Source organism: Sphaeramia orbicularis, chromosome 10, assembly GCF_902148855.1.
Source record: "Sphaeramia orbicularis chromosome 10, fSphaOr1.1, whole genome shotgun sequence".
Taxonomy (NCBI): Eukaryota; Metazoa; Chordata; class Actinopteri; order Kurtiformes; family Apogonidae; genus Sphaeramia; species Sphaeramia orbicularis.
Window position 1 is genome coordinate 46,105,129 of NC_043966.1, and position 15,910 is coordinate 46,121,038.

Consider the following 15,910-nt stretch of genomic DNA (forward strand, 5'->3'; position numbering starts at 1 on the left):
GCCCGAGCGATAAAAAAATTGTCGGCGTCATTTAATGAATGAGTAAACGTGGTAATAACGCGCTAACTTGCCCAGCCCTAAACATAATATAACAATATAATAATTATAATTAAACATAGAATGTTTCAGGATAACATGACTTCTATTCTTAAAACAAAAAACTTTTCACATCACAATATAATACGTGTCTATAATATTAAAGCATGAAATTCATACTTGAAGTAAAAAGTAGGGATGACCCGATCTGATCTAAAGATTGGTATCAGCTGCCGATCTGGCATTTTTTAGAAGATCAGATCAGATTTAGTCACGAGCCAGGCCTGGTTTTAAGCCCCCTTAAACAAACGTCCTGCCCCCTCAAATGAAAGTTTCCAAAGGTAGGGAAAAGGAAAATGAGCTGCACAACAGCGGGAGACTGAAGGCTCCCACAGAGTCGGACTTAATTAACTCCACAGATGTCTGCGCATACTCGATGTGGACTCAATGCAGACCCAAAGCAGACTTCTGCCGGACACTTCCACACAAAGCTCAATTTTTACAACTGTGTATGCATACTCTGTGTTACACAATAGACTGTTCGATGGAAGTCTTCACATCGACCTGTTTTAAATGTGAAATTGGTGCGCTCAACTGTGAAAACTCAAATGTCCACGGACAGTGCACGCGAAGTCTGCGCTGCTCACACTTCTCACACAGTACATCTGACTCTGTGGGAGCCTGGAATTAGTAAATGGTTTGTAAGTTTCACTTTCACTTTGTATGGTCGTATGGTCTGCGTGTACTCATTGTGAGGTACATATGGCATGGAACATCCATTGCAGACTGGAACTACATCTGCAAATGGACGTCCATCAGTCCTGGTGCATCTATAGCCTGTCCGTCCATGGGAGTGGATCTCTCCTTCACTGTGGTTCTCCCGAGGTTTTCTCCCTTTTCCCATGGGCTTTGAGTTTTTCCTTGCCGAGAAGGAGGGTCTAAGGACGGGGGATGCCCTGGACGTTACTCATTTTCTTGCTGATTATTTGACTGTTGATGTTTACACCCAACTGACTCTGTAAAGCCCTTTGAGATAACCTTGTTGTGATATTGGGCTATACAAATAAAATTGAATTGAATTGAACACACACCCCCTATAATCCCTGAATGGACCTGTCCATAGATATGCTATAACAGGGTTGGCAAACACACAGCCAAAATTGGCCTGCCAAAGGTTCTAATTTGTCCCACAGTATGAACATGGAAAGTGCAAAAAATTATACTAAAGTTATTAAGAGTCAAAGGTGTCATACTTGTTTTAGTTCAGGTTCCATATTCAGCCCAGTTGTGATCTCAAGTAAAACAATAGTATAGTAACCAAAAAATAATGACTCCAAATTTGAATCAAAATTTCATAGTAAAAAGTATGGGATCGGATGGGTATCGGCAAAACTAATCATACAAAAAAACTGGATCGGATCAGACGCAAAAAAATCCAGATTGGGACATCACTAGTAAAAAGCAGACTCTCACACCTCAGTGGAGCTCTTACTTCTTTGTGTTTTGATGTGCAAAGGCATTACTTCCCGACTAAAACACGCTAGATTAAACATTCACTGAACATCACATAGGCCTACTACACTTATCATTCAAAGGCTAACCTCAGACATATCCCACGAGGTACTGGGTGAAGGCCACATGCCTTAAGAATCAATCAGTGTCCTTCAGCTAGACATCCGAGATAACCTGTGTCACCATCCTGTGAATGAGACCTGTTGTCACTGCACACTGCCTGCACTCCTTTCCTTAAACCATATAGCTACACTGTGGCCCATAGAGTTGGAATAATTTTGTTTTCAGACTCATTTCTCTTTTTTATTCCTATTTCTACACATCAGTAATCACCTTTAATAAGGTACAATTATTACATACTGAGTCCCAGTTACACTTTATCTGAAGAATAAATTGCACTGTCATGCCATTTCATAAGAAGAGATAAAAATCTTTTATTCCAACTTTATGGGTGAAAGTGTAGTTATTACATTGAAACAAACATGGAACAGTTAATGCTTTGACAATACATTATCATGGTCTAACAATTTTATTTTCTGTAGTTTTCTAAAGTGTCAGCAATGCACTGCCCTATTATTATTATTTTTCACATTTTTACCCTTTTTTTTGGCCTGTCCAGTCTTGTGTCTCCCAGATATTACCCATTGTTAATGCCAAACTATTACCTGGTTATTACCTGACTACTTATATGGTAATTAGAATGGAGTCACATCAGTGTTAAATCTTTATGAACACATTATACTATGCTGTGAATAAAGTGCTGCAGATGGTGCACCTTATTTGTATTCCAGCCAGGTGTCATAGAGAGCCTCCTATTGGCTGCCCATCAACGTCCTTGGCTCTGGGGTGTCTACGTTTTCACCGTTGGACTTCCCATCATCCTGTTCATCAGCTTTATGTGGCCTGACATGGTACAGAAGGCTTGTGTGCATGTGTCTGGCATAATAACTTGAAGAAGTGTGATGTGGGAGTACGTCCATATCCTCCAGACAGATACGAAATGTGTAAGCATGTAATGTGGTGGTTTTTGTCACGCAGAGATTTGGGCCCCCTGATCAACAGTATTACTATAAGAAGTCTGATGATGTTCAGCCAGATGACCCTGAGCTCTCACAATGGGCACCATCACCGGATATTGACAGTAGTGTTTCATGTTTCTTTAATTTAAGACAAATAGTATCAGTCGTGGTATGACTCACCGATTATGATCCCCTCCTGTCCTTTATACAGGGAAGGATGACAGAGCTGGTACAAGAAAAAGAGATGTTCTTAGCAACAAGAAGAAGTCTGACTTAGACTTGAAGGTGAGATTTAACAGACAACCGAGAGATGATAATGAGTGATAATGTGCTATTAATTCTAAAGGTGTAGAAACACATTTTGGAGGTATAACAATGCACTACAGAGTGCCTAAGAGTACCCATTTTAGAACAAGATGAATAGAACTTTACTGACAAGTGAGAGTAATCAGTGTGTGGGCGTGTATAACTGTGGTGTTCAGTAGGAGGCAGCTCATTTAATAAATAACATATGAACACACACTGAGAAATGTTCCTGTGCTGTGCTGTGCTACCAAGCACGACAAAACAAAAAGCAATGGCTGCATATTAGCCAAAATATTTTTCCAACACTAGTAATTATCATCTTTGCAACTTTTCAGACATATTAGAGCCCAAACTATGACTCACATTTGATTTACCACTTTACCAAAACAGAAAGAAGAGTTTCATTTCTGTGTCAGACCTGGTTTTATTGTTGCAGCTCTTTAATCACATTTTAATGAGTCTGTTTGCAGCCTGTTGAATGTCGAAAACTGCTTTTAATGTCTGTGATTATTAAAACTCTGTGTAACAGACTGAGAATGTTTGCCTTGCATGTGCACAGGTTCACTGATCATCACCACCATCACCACCACCACATGACAGAGGAAGCGTAGCCAAGTCATAAGAAGATGCTGCTGAATGCGCCTTTTAGGTGTTATTTAGAAATAAGTGTAATGGTATCACTTTGTTAAATAAAAGTGCAGTCATAATGGTAACATTTTTAATGATCAAATAAATGTTTCTACATGTTCCAGCTGAGTACATGGCTCTGGCTCTATTTTCGTGTACACATCTATATTATAAAAGGGAAGTGGATTCTGTCTATGTGTCTTGGACATCACACAAAATCCGAAGTTTGGCATACTTATGTATTTTTGGTAAAGGAAGAAACTAGCAAAACGACAAGTTGATAGGTCCAATATTTTTGAAGATATTAGTAATTTTGGAATACAATGGCCTCCCAATGGCATTCACAAATCTTATATATTAAACCTTTAATTTCTATCAAGAACAAATAAAACTGTTGGGTGGTACCAGTGTTAGTAGAAATATGGGAGGCCACTGCAGCATTTACTCTGACTCACAATGTACAAAGTGAGTCCTTTCATCTAATGACTATTACCAACATTACCTATGACAACCTGATGGGGTGACATTAGTATTGAATGCTGATGAAAAATCCATAAACATGGCATGAATGTGTTATTTTAATTAAGATGACAGGTCTGACATCTTACATCATTTGACAATATGTAGATTTTAGCAAAAATATTTATTTATTTATTTTATTTATTTATTTATTTTTTTAACCTTTTTCTGTCCAATTTTCGGATTATCAGTGGAAGGTTAAGTGTGTACGATTTGTGTGAACTTTCATTAGTTAACTCCATTTCTGGGCAAACAGCTGCTTTAGTTGAAGGTAGAAATGGGTTAGTTAATGTCAACAAATGACTGGTTCAAAGTACAACTATAGACTATATATTTATTTAAACCTTCATGGCGTCACCAATGTGTAGTGATGGGAAGTTCGATTCTTTTTACCAACTCAGTTCTTTTGGTTTGTTTATCTGTTGTGAATCAATTCTGAATCAATTCACTTGATTAATCAGTTAAATAAAAGTAATAATCTAGTGGGCGTTGGTCACAAATTGGTGGTGACAAATTACCAAGCATATGCTTGATCGATTGATCGATTGGTCGATCAAGCATATATTTGGTAATCTATCTATCTATCTATCTATCTATCTATCTATCTATCTATCTATCTATCTATCTATCTATCTATCTATCTATCTATCTATCTATCTATCTATCTATCTATCTATCTATCTATCTATCTATCTATCTATCTATCTATCTATGCACTTTATGTTCCTTAAAACAATTTTGTGCTGTGTGTGTTTAATTTGATTTTATTAGTGAGCTTTCTTTCGGTTCTGTCTTCTTACGGTAGGGGTATCTAGCCTCATTTGATTCTCTCGTGTGATTCGTGAACGATTCAGCGAGCCATCGATTTGTGAACGATTCAGAATTGATTCAGTGACTTGGCTCTACTCAGCCCTACCTGGCCCTACTTGGCCGCTCTCAGCAACTGCAGTCAAACTTTCTGTCGGGGGGGAAAAAAAAAAAAAAAAATCAATTCCAGTGCACCAATTAGAGGGTCCAAAAAACAAAATGGAACTCTAATGACTCCTGGAAAAAAATTACCTCTACAAACAAATTCAGTTACAAAAGGGTCATTTAATTTTGACAGGCCTCATTGACTAAATATTGTTGTGAAGACACAGAGGTGACATTTTGGGTTATTACTACTGTCTCCTAGCCTAAGACAACATGTGGTTATGTCTTTATGAATCCTTTTGAAATCATGACAGACATATTAATAACACATTCAAGGTTCTTTGTGATCTTCTGAGATAAAATGTCCTCTTCTGCTCTGTGTTTTCATGCTCCGCTCAGCATTGACCTTCTGTGGCATTTCACTGCCTGTAACATTTCTTGGAAATAGCACAGTACTTACCATCAAAATGACTACTCAAGAATTCTAATGACTCTCAGAGAATACTGACTCAGTAAGTGGGTATGAAGCAACATGAAAATAAAAGAGCTGACAAGTGGAGGACAGATGAGACTGATAGGTGCAAATGAGGATGAGAAATACAGTGAAACAAGTGGAATATAGACAAGAAACAAGAAGGAGCTGCACCTTAGCTGACTCTTCTTTGGTTAAATCAGTGGTTCCCAACCTTTTTTGGCTCATAACCCCATTTTAACAAACAACATTTCTGGCAACCCCAGACATTCAAAACATAGACTTTTTTTTTTTTTTTTTTTTTTGCTAAAATTAATTTGTTTTTGATCATGTAATAGTTTGCTATACTATGTTGCAAATAAACTTTAATTTTAGACACATTTAGTCTATATAATATATATTATTATGGACGGAGGCAGAAAAGCCAGGTGTAGATTACTGCACAAAGTGAGAATTTTATTTTCCTTGGTCAGGATGTATACAGTCAGTCCAGCTTGTATTTACAAGACTGACAATTAATACGGAACAAACAACTCAAACTATGAATTATGAAAGAGCTGCAGCATCTGAAACCGACCACAATGAACATTTGAAAGATAAACAGAACCACAGTACTTCAGTTTCAGCTTCACAATTTGTCATGTCTTTTATGGATTGGGATTGTCTCTGTCAACTCAACATATATTTTTTATTAGTAAGTTTTTATTTTTATCAATTTCTAGAAATTTCAGGCAACCCATTTGAATTCCAGGTGACCCCACATGGGGTCCCGACCCCAAGGTGGAAAAACACTGGGTTAAATGCCATGTGCATGCAGTGTAATTTGGATGCAGTGTGTCCTGTTGTTTTATCTTGTTGTAATATATAATAACATTTGTAATAACATACAGTATATAATATGCAACAAATCAATTTGGATTGTAGTTAAAACAGTGAAGCCTTCCTAAAAGTGCAGCTTGTTTTGCCATCTGTTTGAGGCACTCCCTGCATATATTTTATATTTTATGACTATAGAGAATCAGGAATTTGCTCCATTTGTGTTTTTCCTTGGCCACACTTGGCTTTGGCTGTAGGTGTGGGCAAAAATGTACAAATTTTTGCCTGCTGTTGAGGGTGAAATCATACAGGTTCAACTAGTCTCAGAGAAGTATAAGGCTTTGGAAGTTCTTGCTGGCTTTACTCTTGTTTTGTGCTACCTAAACAAGGAGAGAATGGGAAGACAAGTGCTGCTGCTGACAGGACTGATGGTCATCATGGCATGCTCTCAGTCTCTCTGTGTAAGTACATAATTAGATCTCTTTATCGCAATTTCTGCAAAGAATTCACCAAGCATTCTCCCACTCTCAGTGGTTTGTTTTTCAGTGGAAAATGTGACACTTAAAACCACATACTGTGTCTTCTTTTGACTACATTGACAAGCTGGGACAATTTGGAAAAAAGAAAGCAATGATTTCTAAATGTACTTTGACTTTGTTATTGCAGATAACAGAAAACATTTCATATTTTTTCTTGTCAGTGTTATTTTATCTGTAAATGTACATCCATTCCTGCAATCAAGCTCTAAGTACATTTCATAAAAACTTGGGACATTTGCAATTTACATCAAAACTTTGAACAATGATGTGATTTGAAACAGTAAGTGATCCATTACAGATGTCTTAGCACCTAGAGAAGTGAACTGTGCTTTTAAACACACTGTTAATACAAGGCTTACTTTATGCATAATGGTTTGAGCTATTAAATCTGGTTCGTGAACAGGATCTGTGTAACTTGATGCCATCTAGTAAACAAAGTCAAGTACGCAGTTTTGAGTGGAACCATTGTAATCAAATATCCATCATCAACAGATATTCCTGAGACTTTTTCTCCAGTACTTTGAGAACAAACAGTTGGTTTAACAGTTACTGCTCATTCTTTCTTCCACTGATTTCTCAGACTTCTGTTTTGATTTCAGTGTTTCCATCCATGTTCCAACTTGCATAACAACTGTTCACATTTAAGCTTGAGGGTAAACCCACGGTCTCTCGGATCTACCTAGGCACAAACTTTCTGGGTTTTCAATTAGTTTATTTTGGATTGGAATGCTGCCACCAGTTTTTAACTGAGGTGCATGAGCCAGAACAGTGTCATCATGGTAGAAGAGGGTTAATAGATTTAAAATATTCTTAATATAGTTTGAAAATGGTTTTCAGGGTTCAATTTTTTCTTATGGATCTGATCTTTGGCCCGTCTTTGCTCCTGAGGGACCAGACCACTCTTCAATGCTTATTTCATAGTCATGACTTTGACTTCTAAGCTTCAAACCTGTAATTTCACACATGTACAAAAACATTTCCACGTCCAGAAGAGGATACATTGTGTGAGTGAAAACACAGTGAACCTGTAAAGATGGATGAGTGAGATGAACATTTGTCATGTTTGATGTCATGTAATGTCCTTGAAAACCTCTGTAGTTTCAATTAGTAGTAACTGCCTTTTTTGTTGGTTTTTTTTTTTGTTTGTTTGTTTTGAAGATAAGTAAAATCTTCTATTCATCATCATCATTTTCTGAACCACATGTAAACTCTTTAAAATTATAATCCTTTAATGGGGTATTCATGTTTGTATTTTATGTTGTAGAACAAAATTAGAAAATCCCTTGTGTTTCTGGTAGCTAATAGGAAAACAGGAGAACAGGAAATGCTGAATGCTAACTCATTGCTGGGTTGTAAGAATCATCTGCTCTTCTAATCTACTACTTAACTGGAAATTAATTACTTCATTAATTGGAAATTAAGTAGTAGAATTAAAAAGTGTGCAAAAGCTTTGAATGCATTGACAGCCCAAACAGCAGAAATTAATGTCAGTCAGTCATCTTTTGAACTGCTTTATCCTCACTTGGGTTGCAAGGGGTGTTGGAGCCTATCCCAGCTACCTGTGGGTGAAGGTGGGGTACATCTGGGCGAGTCACCAGTTAATTGCAGGTTTCTGACATGTAGAGACAAACAACCAATCACTTTCACTTTCACAGCTATGGGCAATTTTAGGTTGACCAATTAACCTATTAGTGCATGATTTTGGATGGTGGAAGGAAGCTAGAGTACCTGGAGAGAACCGACGCAGATACAGGGAGAACATGTAAACTCCACACAGAAAGGTCCCTGGTTCGAATCGAACCCAGGACCCTCTTGCTGTGAGGTGACAATGCTATCCACTGCACCACTGTGTCACCCCATAAATTAACATATAACTACAAATCAAATTATGTTGACAGGACAAAACACTAAATACCTTATCTCAGTGGTTCCCAACCTTTTTTGGCTCGTGACCCCATTTTAACATCCCAAATTTCTGGCAACCCCAGACATTCAAAACGAAGACTTTTTTTTTTTGCTAAAATTAATTTGTTTTTTATCATATAGTAGTTTGCTGTACTATGTTGCAAATAACATTCATTTTAGATTATATTTAGTCTATATAATGTATATTAGTATGGACGGAGGCAGTAAAGCCAGGTGTGGATTACTGCACAAAGTGAGAATTTTATTTTCCTTGGTCAGGACATGTATAGTCAGTCCAGCTTGGATTTGCAATGCTGCAAATTAATACTGAACAAACAACAACTCAAACTATGAATTATGAAAGAGCCACAGCATCTTAAACTGACCACAATGAACATTTGAAAGATAAACAGTACCACAGTGCTTCAGTTTTAGTTTCAGAGTTTGTCATGTCTTTTATGGATTGTGATTGTCTCTGTCAACTCAACATATGTTTTTTATTAGTAAGTTTTATTTTTTATCAATTACTAGAAATTTCAGGCAACCCCATTTGAATTCCAGGTCACCCCACATAGGGTCCCGACACTGCCTTATCTTGTCTGGATTATGTCTACAATGAATGAAATGAAATCGAAAGTACATTTACAAATTACTGCTGTTTGATTTTATGTGTATTTTCCACATCATCCAGCTTCAATTGGTTCCAGGGTTGTAAATCAGTGCTTGTCATGTGCAAAATAATATTATTCCCAATTTATGTATGTATGTATGACACTATAGATGATGCAGATATTTTTATTGCAGTAATGAATGTAGGTCAGTCCTTTAAATCCAATATATTGAGGTTTATAAAAATGTGCAGATCTTATTCCACCAAATGTGATAAAGTTACTGTTCACACTTTAATACTCCCTCTGATTTAAAAAGAGAGATAGTTACTGCCTCTGGACAATAGCTTATTTGTGTTAGTGCAAGTTCCATCTGTAGGGTGTCAAAAATCTCTACAGTGAGGACATATTACTGGGTTGTTTCTTGAGTGACTTAATCTGAAAATATTTATTTTTAGTAAACATGAATAATGTTTTTTCTGATAGATTATAGATTTAATTTATCATTATTAATGTGTAAAAGCACTGACTTCGTTTTTATGCTTCATAGTTATTTCATTTCGATATTTGGGAATGAATATGAATGAAATGTTCACATTGTGTTTGTGTGTAGGCGTCAGATAGTTGCCACGAGGAGGCGTCTCGTCTGCGAGAACAGGAGAAACTTTTGAAGAGCCAGCTTCAGAAACAAGAAGTCCTCCTTCTCAGATTACAACAGCTGAACCAACCTGGTAAGATGGACAAAGCCAGAGTCGAGCAGAGCCAGGACACCCAGTATGCAGGTCAGTGAGGTCTGCATGGTATCACATCATACAAACAGTTCCAGATACACAGGGTGTGTGTTTGTTTTGTTTGTTTGTATTAGACTGTGCCCAGGTTTTTAGCTCTGGTTTCAAATCCAGTGGCATCTTCAGAATCACACCACAGGGCAGCCCATCACCCATCAGAGTTTACTGTGACATGAGTGAAGGAGGCGGATGGACCGTCGTACAGAGACGGATCAACGGAACAGAGAAATTTAACAGGTGTGTCTCAGAAGCATGATAATTAAACAGGAAAATAAGGAATTCATGAAAAACTCATCCTATTTTCATAGATGTCTGTGCATTTCATCTATGTGTCTATTTCAGGTCATGGTCAGAGTATAAGGATGGTTTTGGAGACATGGATGGAGAACTGGGAGAGTTTTGGCTCGGCAATGACAACCTGCATTATGTAACTGCACAAGGTCCATCTCAATTCTAAAAGCAAAACATTCTACAAAATATAAATGTTGCCTCTATAAATCTATGCAAACCCTGAACATGTATAATTTCAACCTGCCCGAGCCCAAAAATGAACCCAAAATACATTTCATATCACTTTATCTACAGGGGTTGGACAAAATAATGGAAACACCTTCACCTCAAGATGATAATGCCCCAATCCATACAGCTAGAATTGTTAAAGAATGGCATGAGGAACATTCTAATGAAGTTGAGCATCTCGTATGGCCGGCACAGTCCCCAGACCTCAACATTATTGAGCATTTATGGTCAGTTTTAAAGATTCAAGTAAGACTTCGATTTCCACCGCCATCGTCTCTAACAGAGTTGGAGGGTATTCTAACTGAAGAATGGCTTAAAATTCCTTTGGAAACAATTCACAAGTTGTATGAATCAATACCTCGGAGAATTGAGGCTGTAATTGCCGCAAAAGACGGACCTACACCATATTAAATTATATTTTGTTGATGTTTTAAGGTGTTTCCATTATTTTGTCCAACCCCTGTATATACCGAATATAAAATTTATAGTTCATTTTGGCATGAGCTGAAGTATAAATTGTTCTCAGACAACATATATTGTCTTATATTTGTAAGACCCACCACCTCAATTCACAGTAACTTAGTAAGAATCGGAGAGACACACCGAGGCTAGTTTAATGCAGAAAAAGTTTGCAAAGATGTGACAGAAAACAAGTTACAGTGTAATTGATATTGAAGCAAAATCTCCATCTTTTAACCCTAAGAAAAGTGTATTATTTGCCTAAACGTAAAAACTTATGGGAGGTGAACTGCAAATTCCACTCTCTGGTAGCAGTCTTCGATGTTGCATTTCCACCATCCTCTCTTACTTTGAGGTTATACGTATCCATGGTTTTGCAGAAATGGCAACAAAGTTTCTCCTAAACTTATGTTTCAAATGTTGGTATTTAAAGCTGCATTGATCATGATTTAATCCAGAAATATCTGATAAGCCTAAAATGTGTTTACTTGCTCAAGATCAAACACTATACAGAAACAACAGGAGATCAGCTGTTTTGAACATTTTGTATCAAGTAGGGGTGTAATGGTACAGAAAAATTTCAGTCTGGTATGTTTTCGGTACAGTGAAGGAGACCAGTTTCACAAAGCTGATGTTACCAGAAATATAATAGAATATAATATTTTCTATCTATCTATCTATCTATCTATCTATCTATCTATCTATCTATCTATCTATCTATCTATCTATCTATCTATCTATCTATCTATCTATCTATCTATCTATCTATCTATCTATCTATCTATCTATCTATCTATCTATCTATCTATCTATCTTTTTTTTTTGTCTTGTCTAGCATCATAACAGCAGATTGGTGGTCTGGCTCTTTTTTGTGCTGAACAAATTTGCTTTGCCAAGGGAAACTTTATTAAGTATATGAGGCTCTCCTTGATATTCTACTGTCTTAATTTTGAGTTTTGTTGAACTACCTTTTGATGCTGGACCTGACATGAAGGAACAGGGGAAAGGACAAGGAAGGGGGAAGAGAGAAGGGGAGAGATTGAAGGGGGGATAAAAGGGAAGAAGAAGGTGGCGAAGACCCTTCACAAGAACGTATCAACAATACAATAACAACCATGGTGATAATTATAATGGTAACAATAACTAGAGCCAGAACTGAGCAAACTAGGCAGAAAAAAGAAAAGAAAAATCAAAAATACATATATATGTCATCAATCTCCAAGAAACAAAACACTGGCACACTGCTCTTGTTTTGTCGACTTGTCTCTCTCCATTGACATAAGGGACAGGGAATTTGAAATGCTCCCAAATCGGAGACTTTACAGAAGACGGAGGGTCTTCCAGCTCTGTCTTTGTACCTGTGACGCTGCTCTGTGCTGGTTCATGTTCAGAATGTGTATGGTGCGTATATCACTTAGATATCCATCTAGGATATCAAATATTGTACATAGGTTCCACTTGCGGCCATCCTGCTCATACTGTGTGTGTTCCGCTTTAAGGTTTGTGTGCAAACTTAAGGGTAACTTAAGTGTTTGCGTTCTTCACATAGGCTGCATGTATTTGTTCGGTACACCTCCGTATTGTATTGAAGGCCCCAAACCGAAACATTCCCGTACAAATGAGTGCACAGCACACTCCTATAGTATCAAGCTAAATATGTTTCACAGTTTTTGATGGTGACCAAAATGGAGCTAAAATTAGAGATGAACACTGAAATAACATTAATCAAATGGATTCAAAAAGAGAAACTCCAAAGAAATGCTAATGTTATTTTGTGGATGTTTGAGCTGGATACTACATTGCGTTTGCCATCTAAACTAATAAGCTAGTGTTCTGATTTTTATTTGTTTATTTTTTTATGCATGTCTGTTTGGATGATTAAAGGATTGGTTGAATAACATTATATTCAGAGGATTTTTTTTTTTAATCTGTTTCAGGAAATTATTCTCTAAGGATTAACTTGGAGGACTTTGATGGTAGCCAGCGTTATGCTGAATACAAGAACTTCAGAGTGGCAGATGAAAAGGTACACTGACAAATGGCTGAATATTTGATAATACTAGCAAAAAGTTGTCTCATTTTAGGCTTTATTTTATATTAAACATTCTCTAAGACTGGCTCATGCTTGTGTATTTACATGGAGTTTAAGTTGGAGTGTGAGCTGTGCTAGTCTTGCAAGTCATTTCCAAAGTGTCTGCATTTCTAAGCTAATGGTTGCTAATATTATACAATATTTCCTGGCATAGAGGAGCAAAAAATCAGAAATTGCAGATTGCAGAAAATCTGACTCACTTCTTCTGTATAAAAAGTGCTATACAGATTTTTATCATAACTGAAGTAACTGACATTAGTTATTAGTCAGTCATTAGGTTTTAATATTAAAATCATGGGTAAATGGCCATTAAATAATATACTTCGACAATTATGTGCAGTATATACATATATGTAAGTGGTAATAATAACACCATAAACATGCTTAGACAGATTGTGACAGCTCTATAAACACTTGTAAGTAATGTGTTTACTTAAAAAAGCCCAGAAGCTGGAAAAAGTGTAGTTACTTTTTATTAATACATGATTACTTAACCTTTATAAGGTATTACTCATTTTAGATGTTGATGCCACCTAAATACATAGTTAACTGTTAGTAAGTGCATAGTTAACTACTAATAAATGGGTAATAAAGTACTATTATTGTTAAGAAACCAAGTCAATAAATATGTTTTTAAACAATTCTAAGACATTCATAAGGATTTGATTACACAGTCCATCACTGATTAAGATGTTTTGTTTATAACTGTTTATTATAGTTTCATAATCTTCATCATAATCTAACAAATGTTTATAATGGTACTATTAACACATAGTATTATTACAACTGATTCCTGTTAACAAGTCTTTATTAAAGTCCTTATTTTCTGTGAATTAAATCTTATTACAAGCACCTCAACATAAAGTGTTACGTCAAATTAAAAATGTTGTGCTTGTTTTAAATAAATGTCCTCCTTTCTTTTCCTTTTGGACTTATCCATGTTCACCACCTACCCCTCATTATTCTCTTTACAGGATCACTACCAACTCACCTTCAGGGCCTATGTGGGCACAGCTGGAGACGCTCTGTCCGGAAGTCATGTGCTTGGTGATTCAGAGTGGGCCAGTCACCAGGGCGCCAAATTTAGCACCTATGATCGGGATAACGACAACTACAAGGGAAACTGTGCCCAAGAAGACAAAGGAGGATGGTGGTTCAACAAGTAAGGGTTCTGGGTAGTGTGATGTGTGGTAAAAGGAGAGTCTACTAAGAGACACAGTGAAACAATTATTCAACAAATCCATTACAGTGAAATTAATACACAAATTATCTTTATCTAGGTGTCACTCAGCCCATCTCAATGGCCACTACTACCCAAATGGACATTACAGTGCAAGGACAGATGATGGCATAGTGTGGTACCCTTGGAGGGGATGGTGGTACTCCCTGAAGACCACCATTATGAAGATAAGACCCACTGACTTCAAAATGGATCCAGTTGATGATCCCAACACTGTTTATCAAAGATCAATCTCCTGAACTTGGATCAGACATCAACACATGCTACATCTCATGGCTTTTAAAAGAGTTACACAATAATACAGAGAATAAACCTGTTTTATGCTTACTAATACATTCAAACATTATTCTCCTCTTATTGTCACTATACATTTGAACTTCACTCTGAAAGCAGTGACTGAATCCATCCTCATCTCTTAAAAAACATGCTACTAATGTATTCAGACTAAATTTTGTCATTGTAGCCATGCTTTATAACCAAAATGCACTAAACACCTGTTGCATACTTATCATTTAATGTTCTACTGATTAACATAATTTTGCAATACGTGATCATTAGAACTACATTTAAGTAACTTCCATTGTAACATGTCAATATGTGTGATATGCCAACAGCAAGAGGCAGCTTCCTCTGCAGACCAGCTATTTGTCAGTCTGTTGCAAGAGGAAATGGTGCACAGCTGTCAGTTTTGGTGCAGAGGGAAAGAAGAAATCTGATGTGAAAGTGCACATATGTAGGAAATGAAAGTGGTGAAAAGAAATTAGTTCAATTCAGTGGTAGTTTTTAACCATATAGGCTTTAAGAGGGAAAATGATTACAAATATGTTCAGTACCTTCATTTTACAGTGTGCAGTATTAAACACCTTATAGCTCACAATGAAGATACATCCAGCTTTGTCTCTTTGACTCTTGGCTCAGCAAATAAAAAAACAAGGAAACACTTCCTTTTGTCTGTTAAGTGATTTTATTTTGATGACTGAACATTATCGCCTATTTAAGCAAAACTGACAACATCTCTTTTTTCAAAGTTCACCATTTTCCTTTTAAAGGGGTTTACACAATACGAAGCAGACCAGCAGTGGTGGAGGAAGTACACTGATCTTTTACTTGAGTAAAAGTAGGAACATTATTGTATAATAATACTCCATGACAATTGAGACCCATCATTCAAAATGTTACTCAAGGAAATGCACAGATGGACAAGTATCAGCAAGGGAAAAACTTACAGGCAAAATCATAGACCATTTTATGTATTAATATATTCATACTCGTATTCATGTTCAGTGTTTAACATGGTAATGATGGTGCTCATTTTATTTGCTGTAGGCTATGTATTGATGGGGAGCTCAACCTGTAATAAAACATTATCATTTATTTGTTGATGTATTATTTTATATTACTATGCTGCAAAGTAATTTGTTATTTTTTAATAAGTGGAGTGGAGTAAAAAAATCTAATATCTGTCTAAGTATAAATATAAAGTAGCAAAAAGAGTGAAGGAAACAGTAATAAAATATTGAAATTTGTACATAAAATTAAAA

At 36.5% G+C, this 15,910-nt stretch overlaps 1 protein-coding gene across 1 annotated transcript; it reads left to right on the top strand.

Moving 5' to 3' along the window:
• Window positions 1–6,488: 6,488 nt before the first annotated feature.
• LOC115426853 (fibrinogen-like 1) lies at window positions 6,489–15,299 on the top strand. The gene is made up of 7 exons (XM_030145083.1): window positions 6,489–6,680; window positions 9,885–10,053; window positions 10,137–10,296; window positions 10,402–10,499; window positions 12,975–13,063; window positions 14,104–14,291; window positions 14,410–15,299. The coding sequence occupies exons 1-7, from the start codon at window positions 6,489–6,491 to the stop codon at window positions 14,606–14,608; spliced, it is 1,095 nt and encodes a 364-aa protein (XP_030000943.1). The 3' UTR covers window positions 14,609–15,299.
• The last annotated feature ends 611 nt before the right edge of the window (window positions 15,300–15,910 follow it).

Bases quoted from the DNA above. Each gene is read 5' to 3' on its own strand.
- LOC115426853 (XM_030145083.1), top strand. From the start codon at position 6,489: ATGTACAAATTTTTGCCTGCTGTTGAGGGTGAAATCATACAGGTTCAA. The intron at 6,681-9,884 runs GTAAGTACATAA...GTTTGTGTGTAG, and splicing joins CATGCTCTCAGTCTCTCTGT to GCGTCAGATAGTTGCCACGA. The intron at 10,297-10,401 runs GTGTGTCTCAGA...TGTCTATTTCAG, and splicing joins GGAACAGAGAAATTTAACAG to GTCATGGTCAGAGTATAAGG.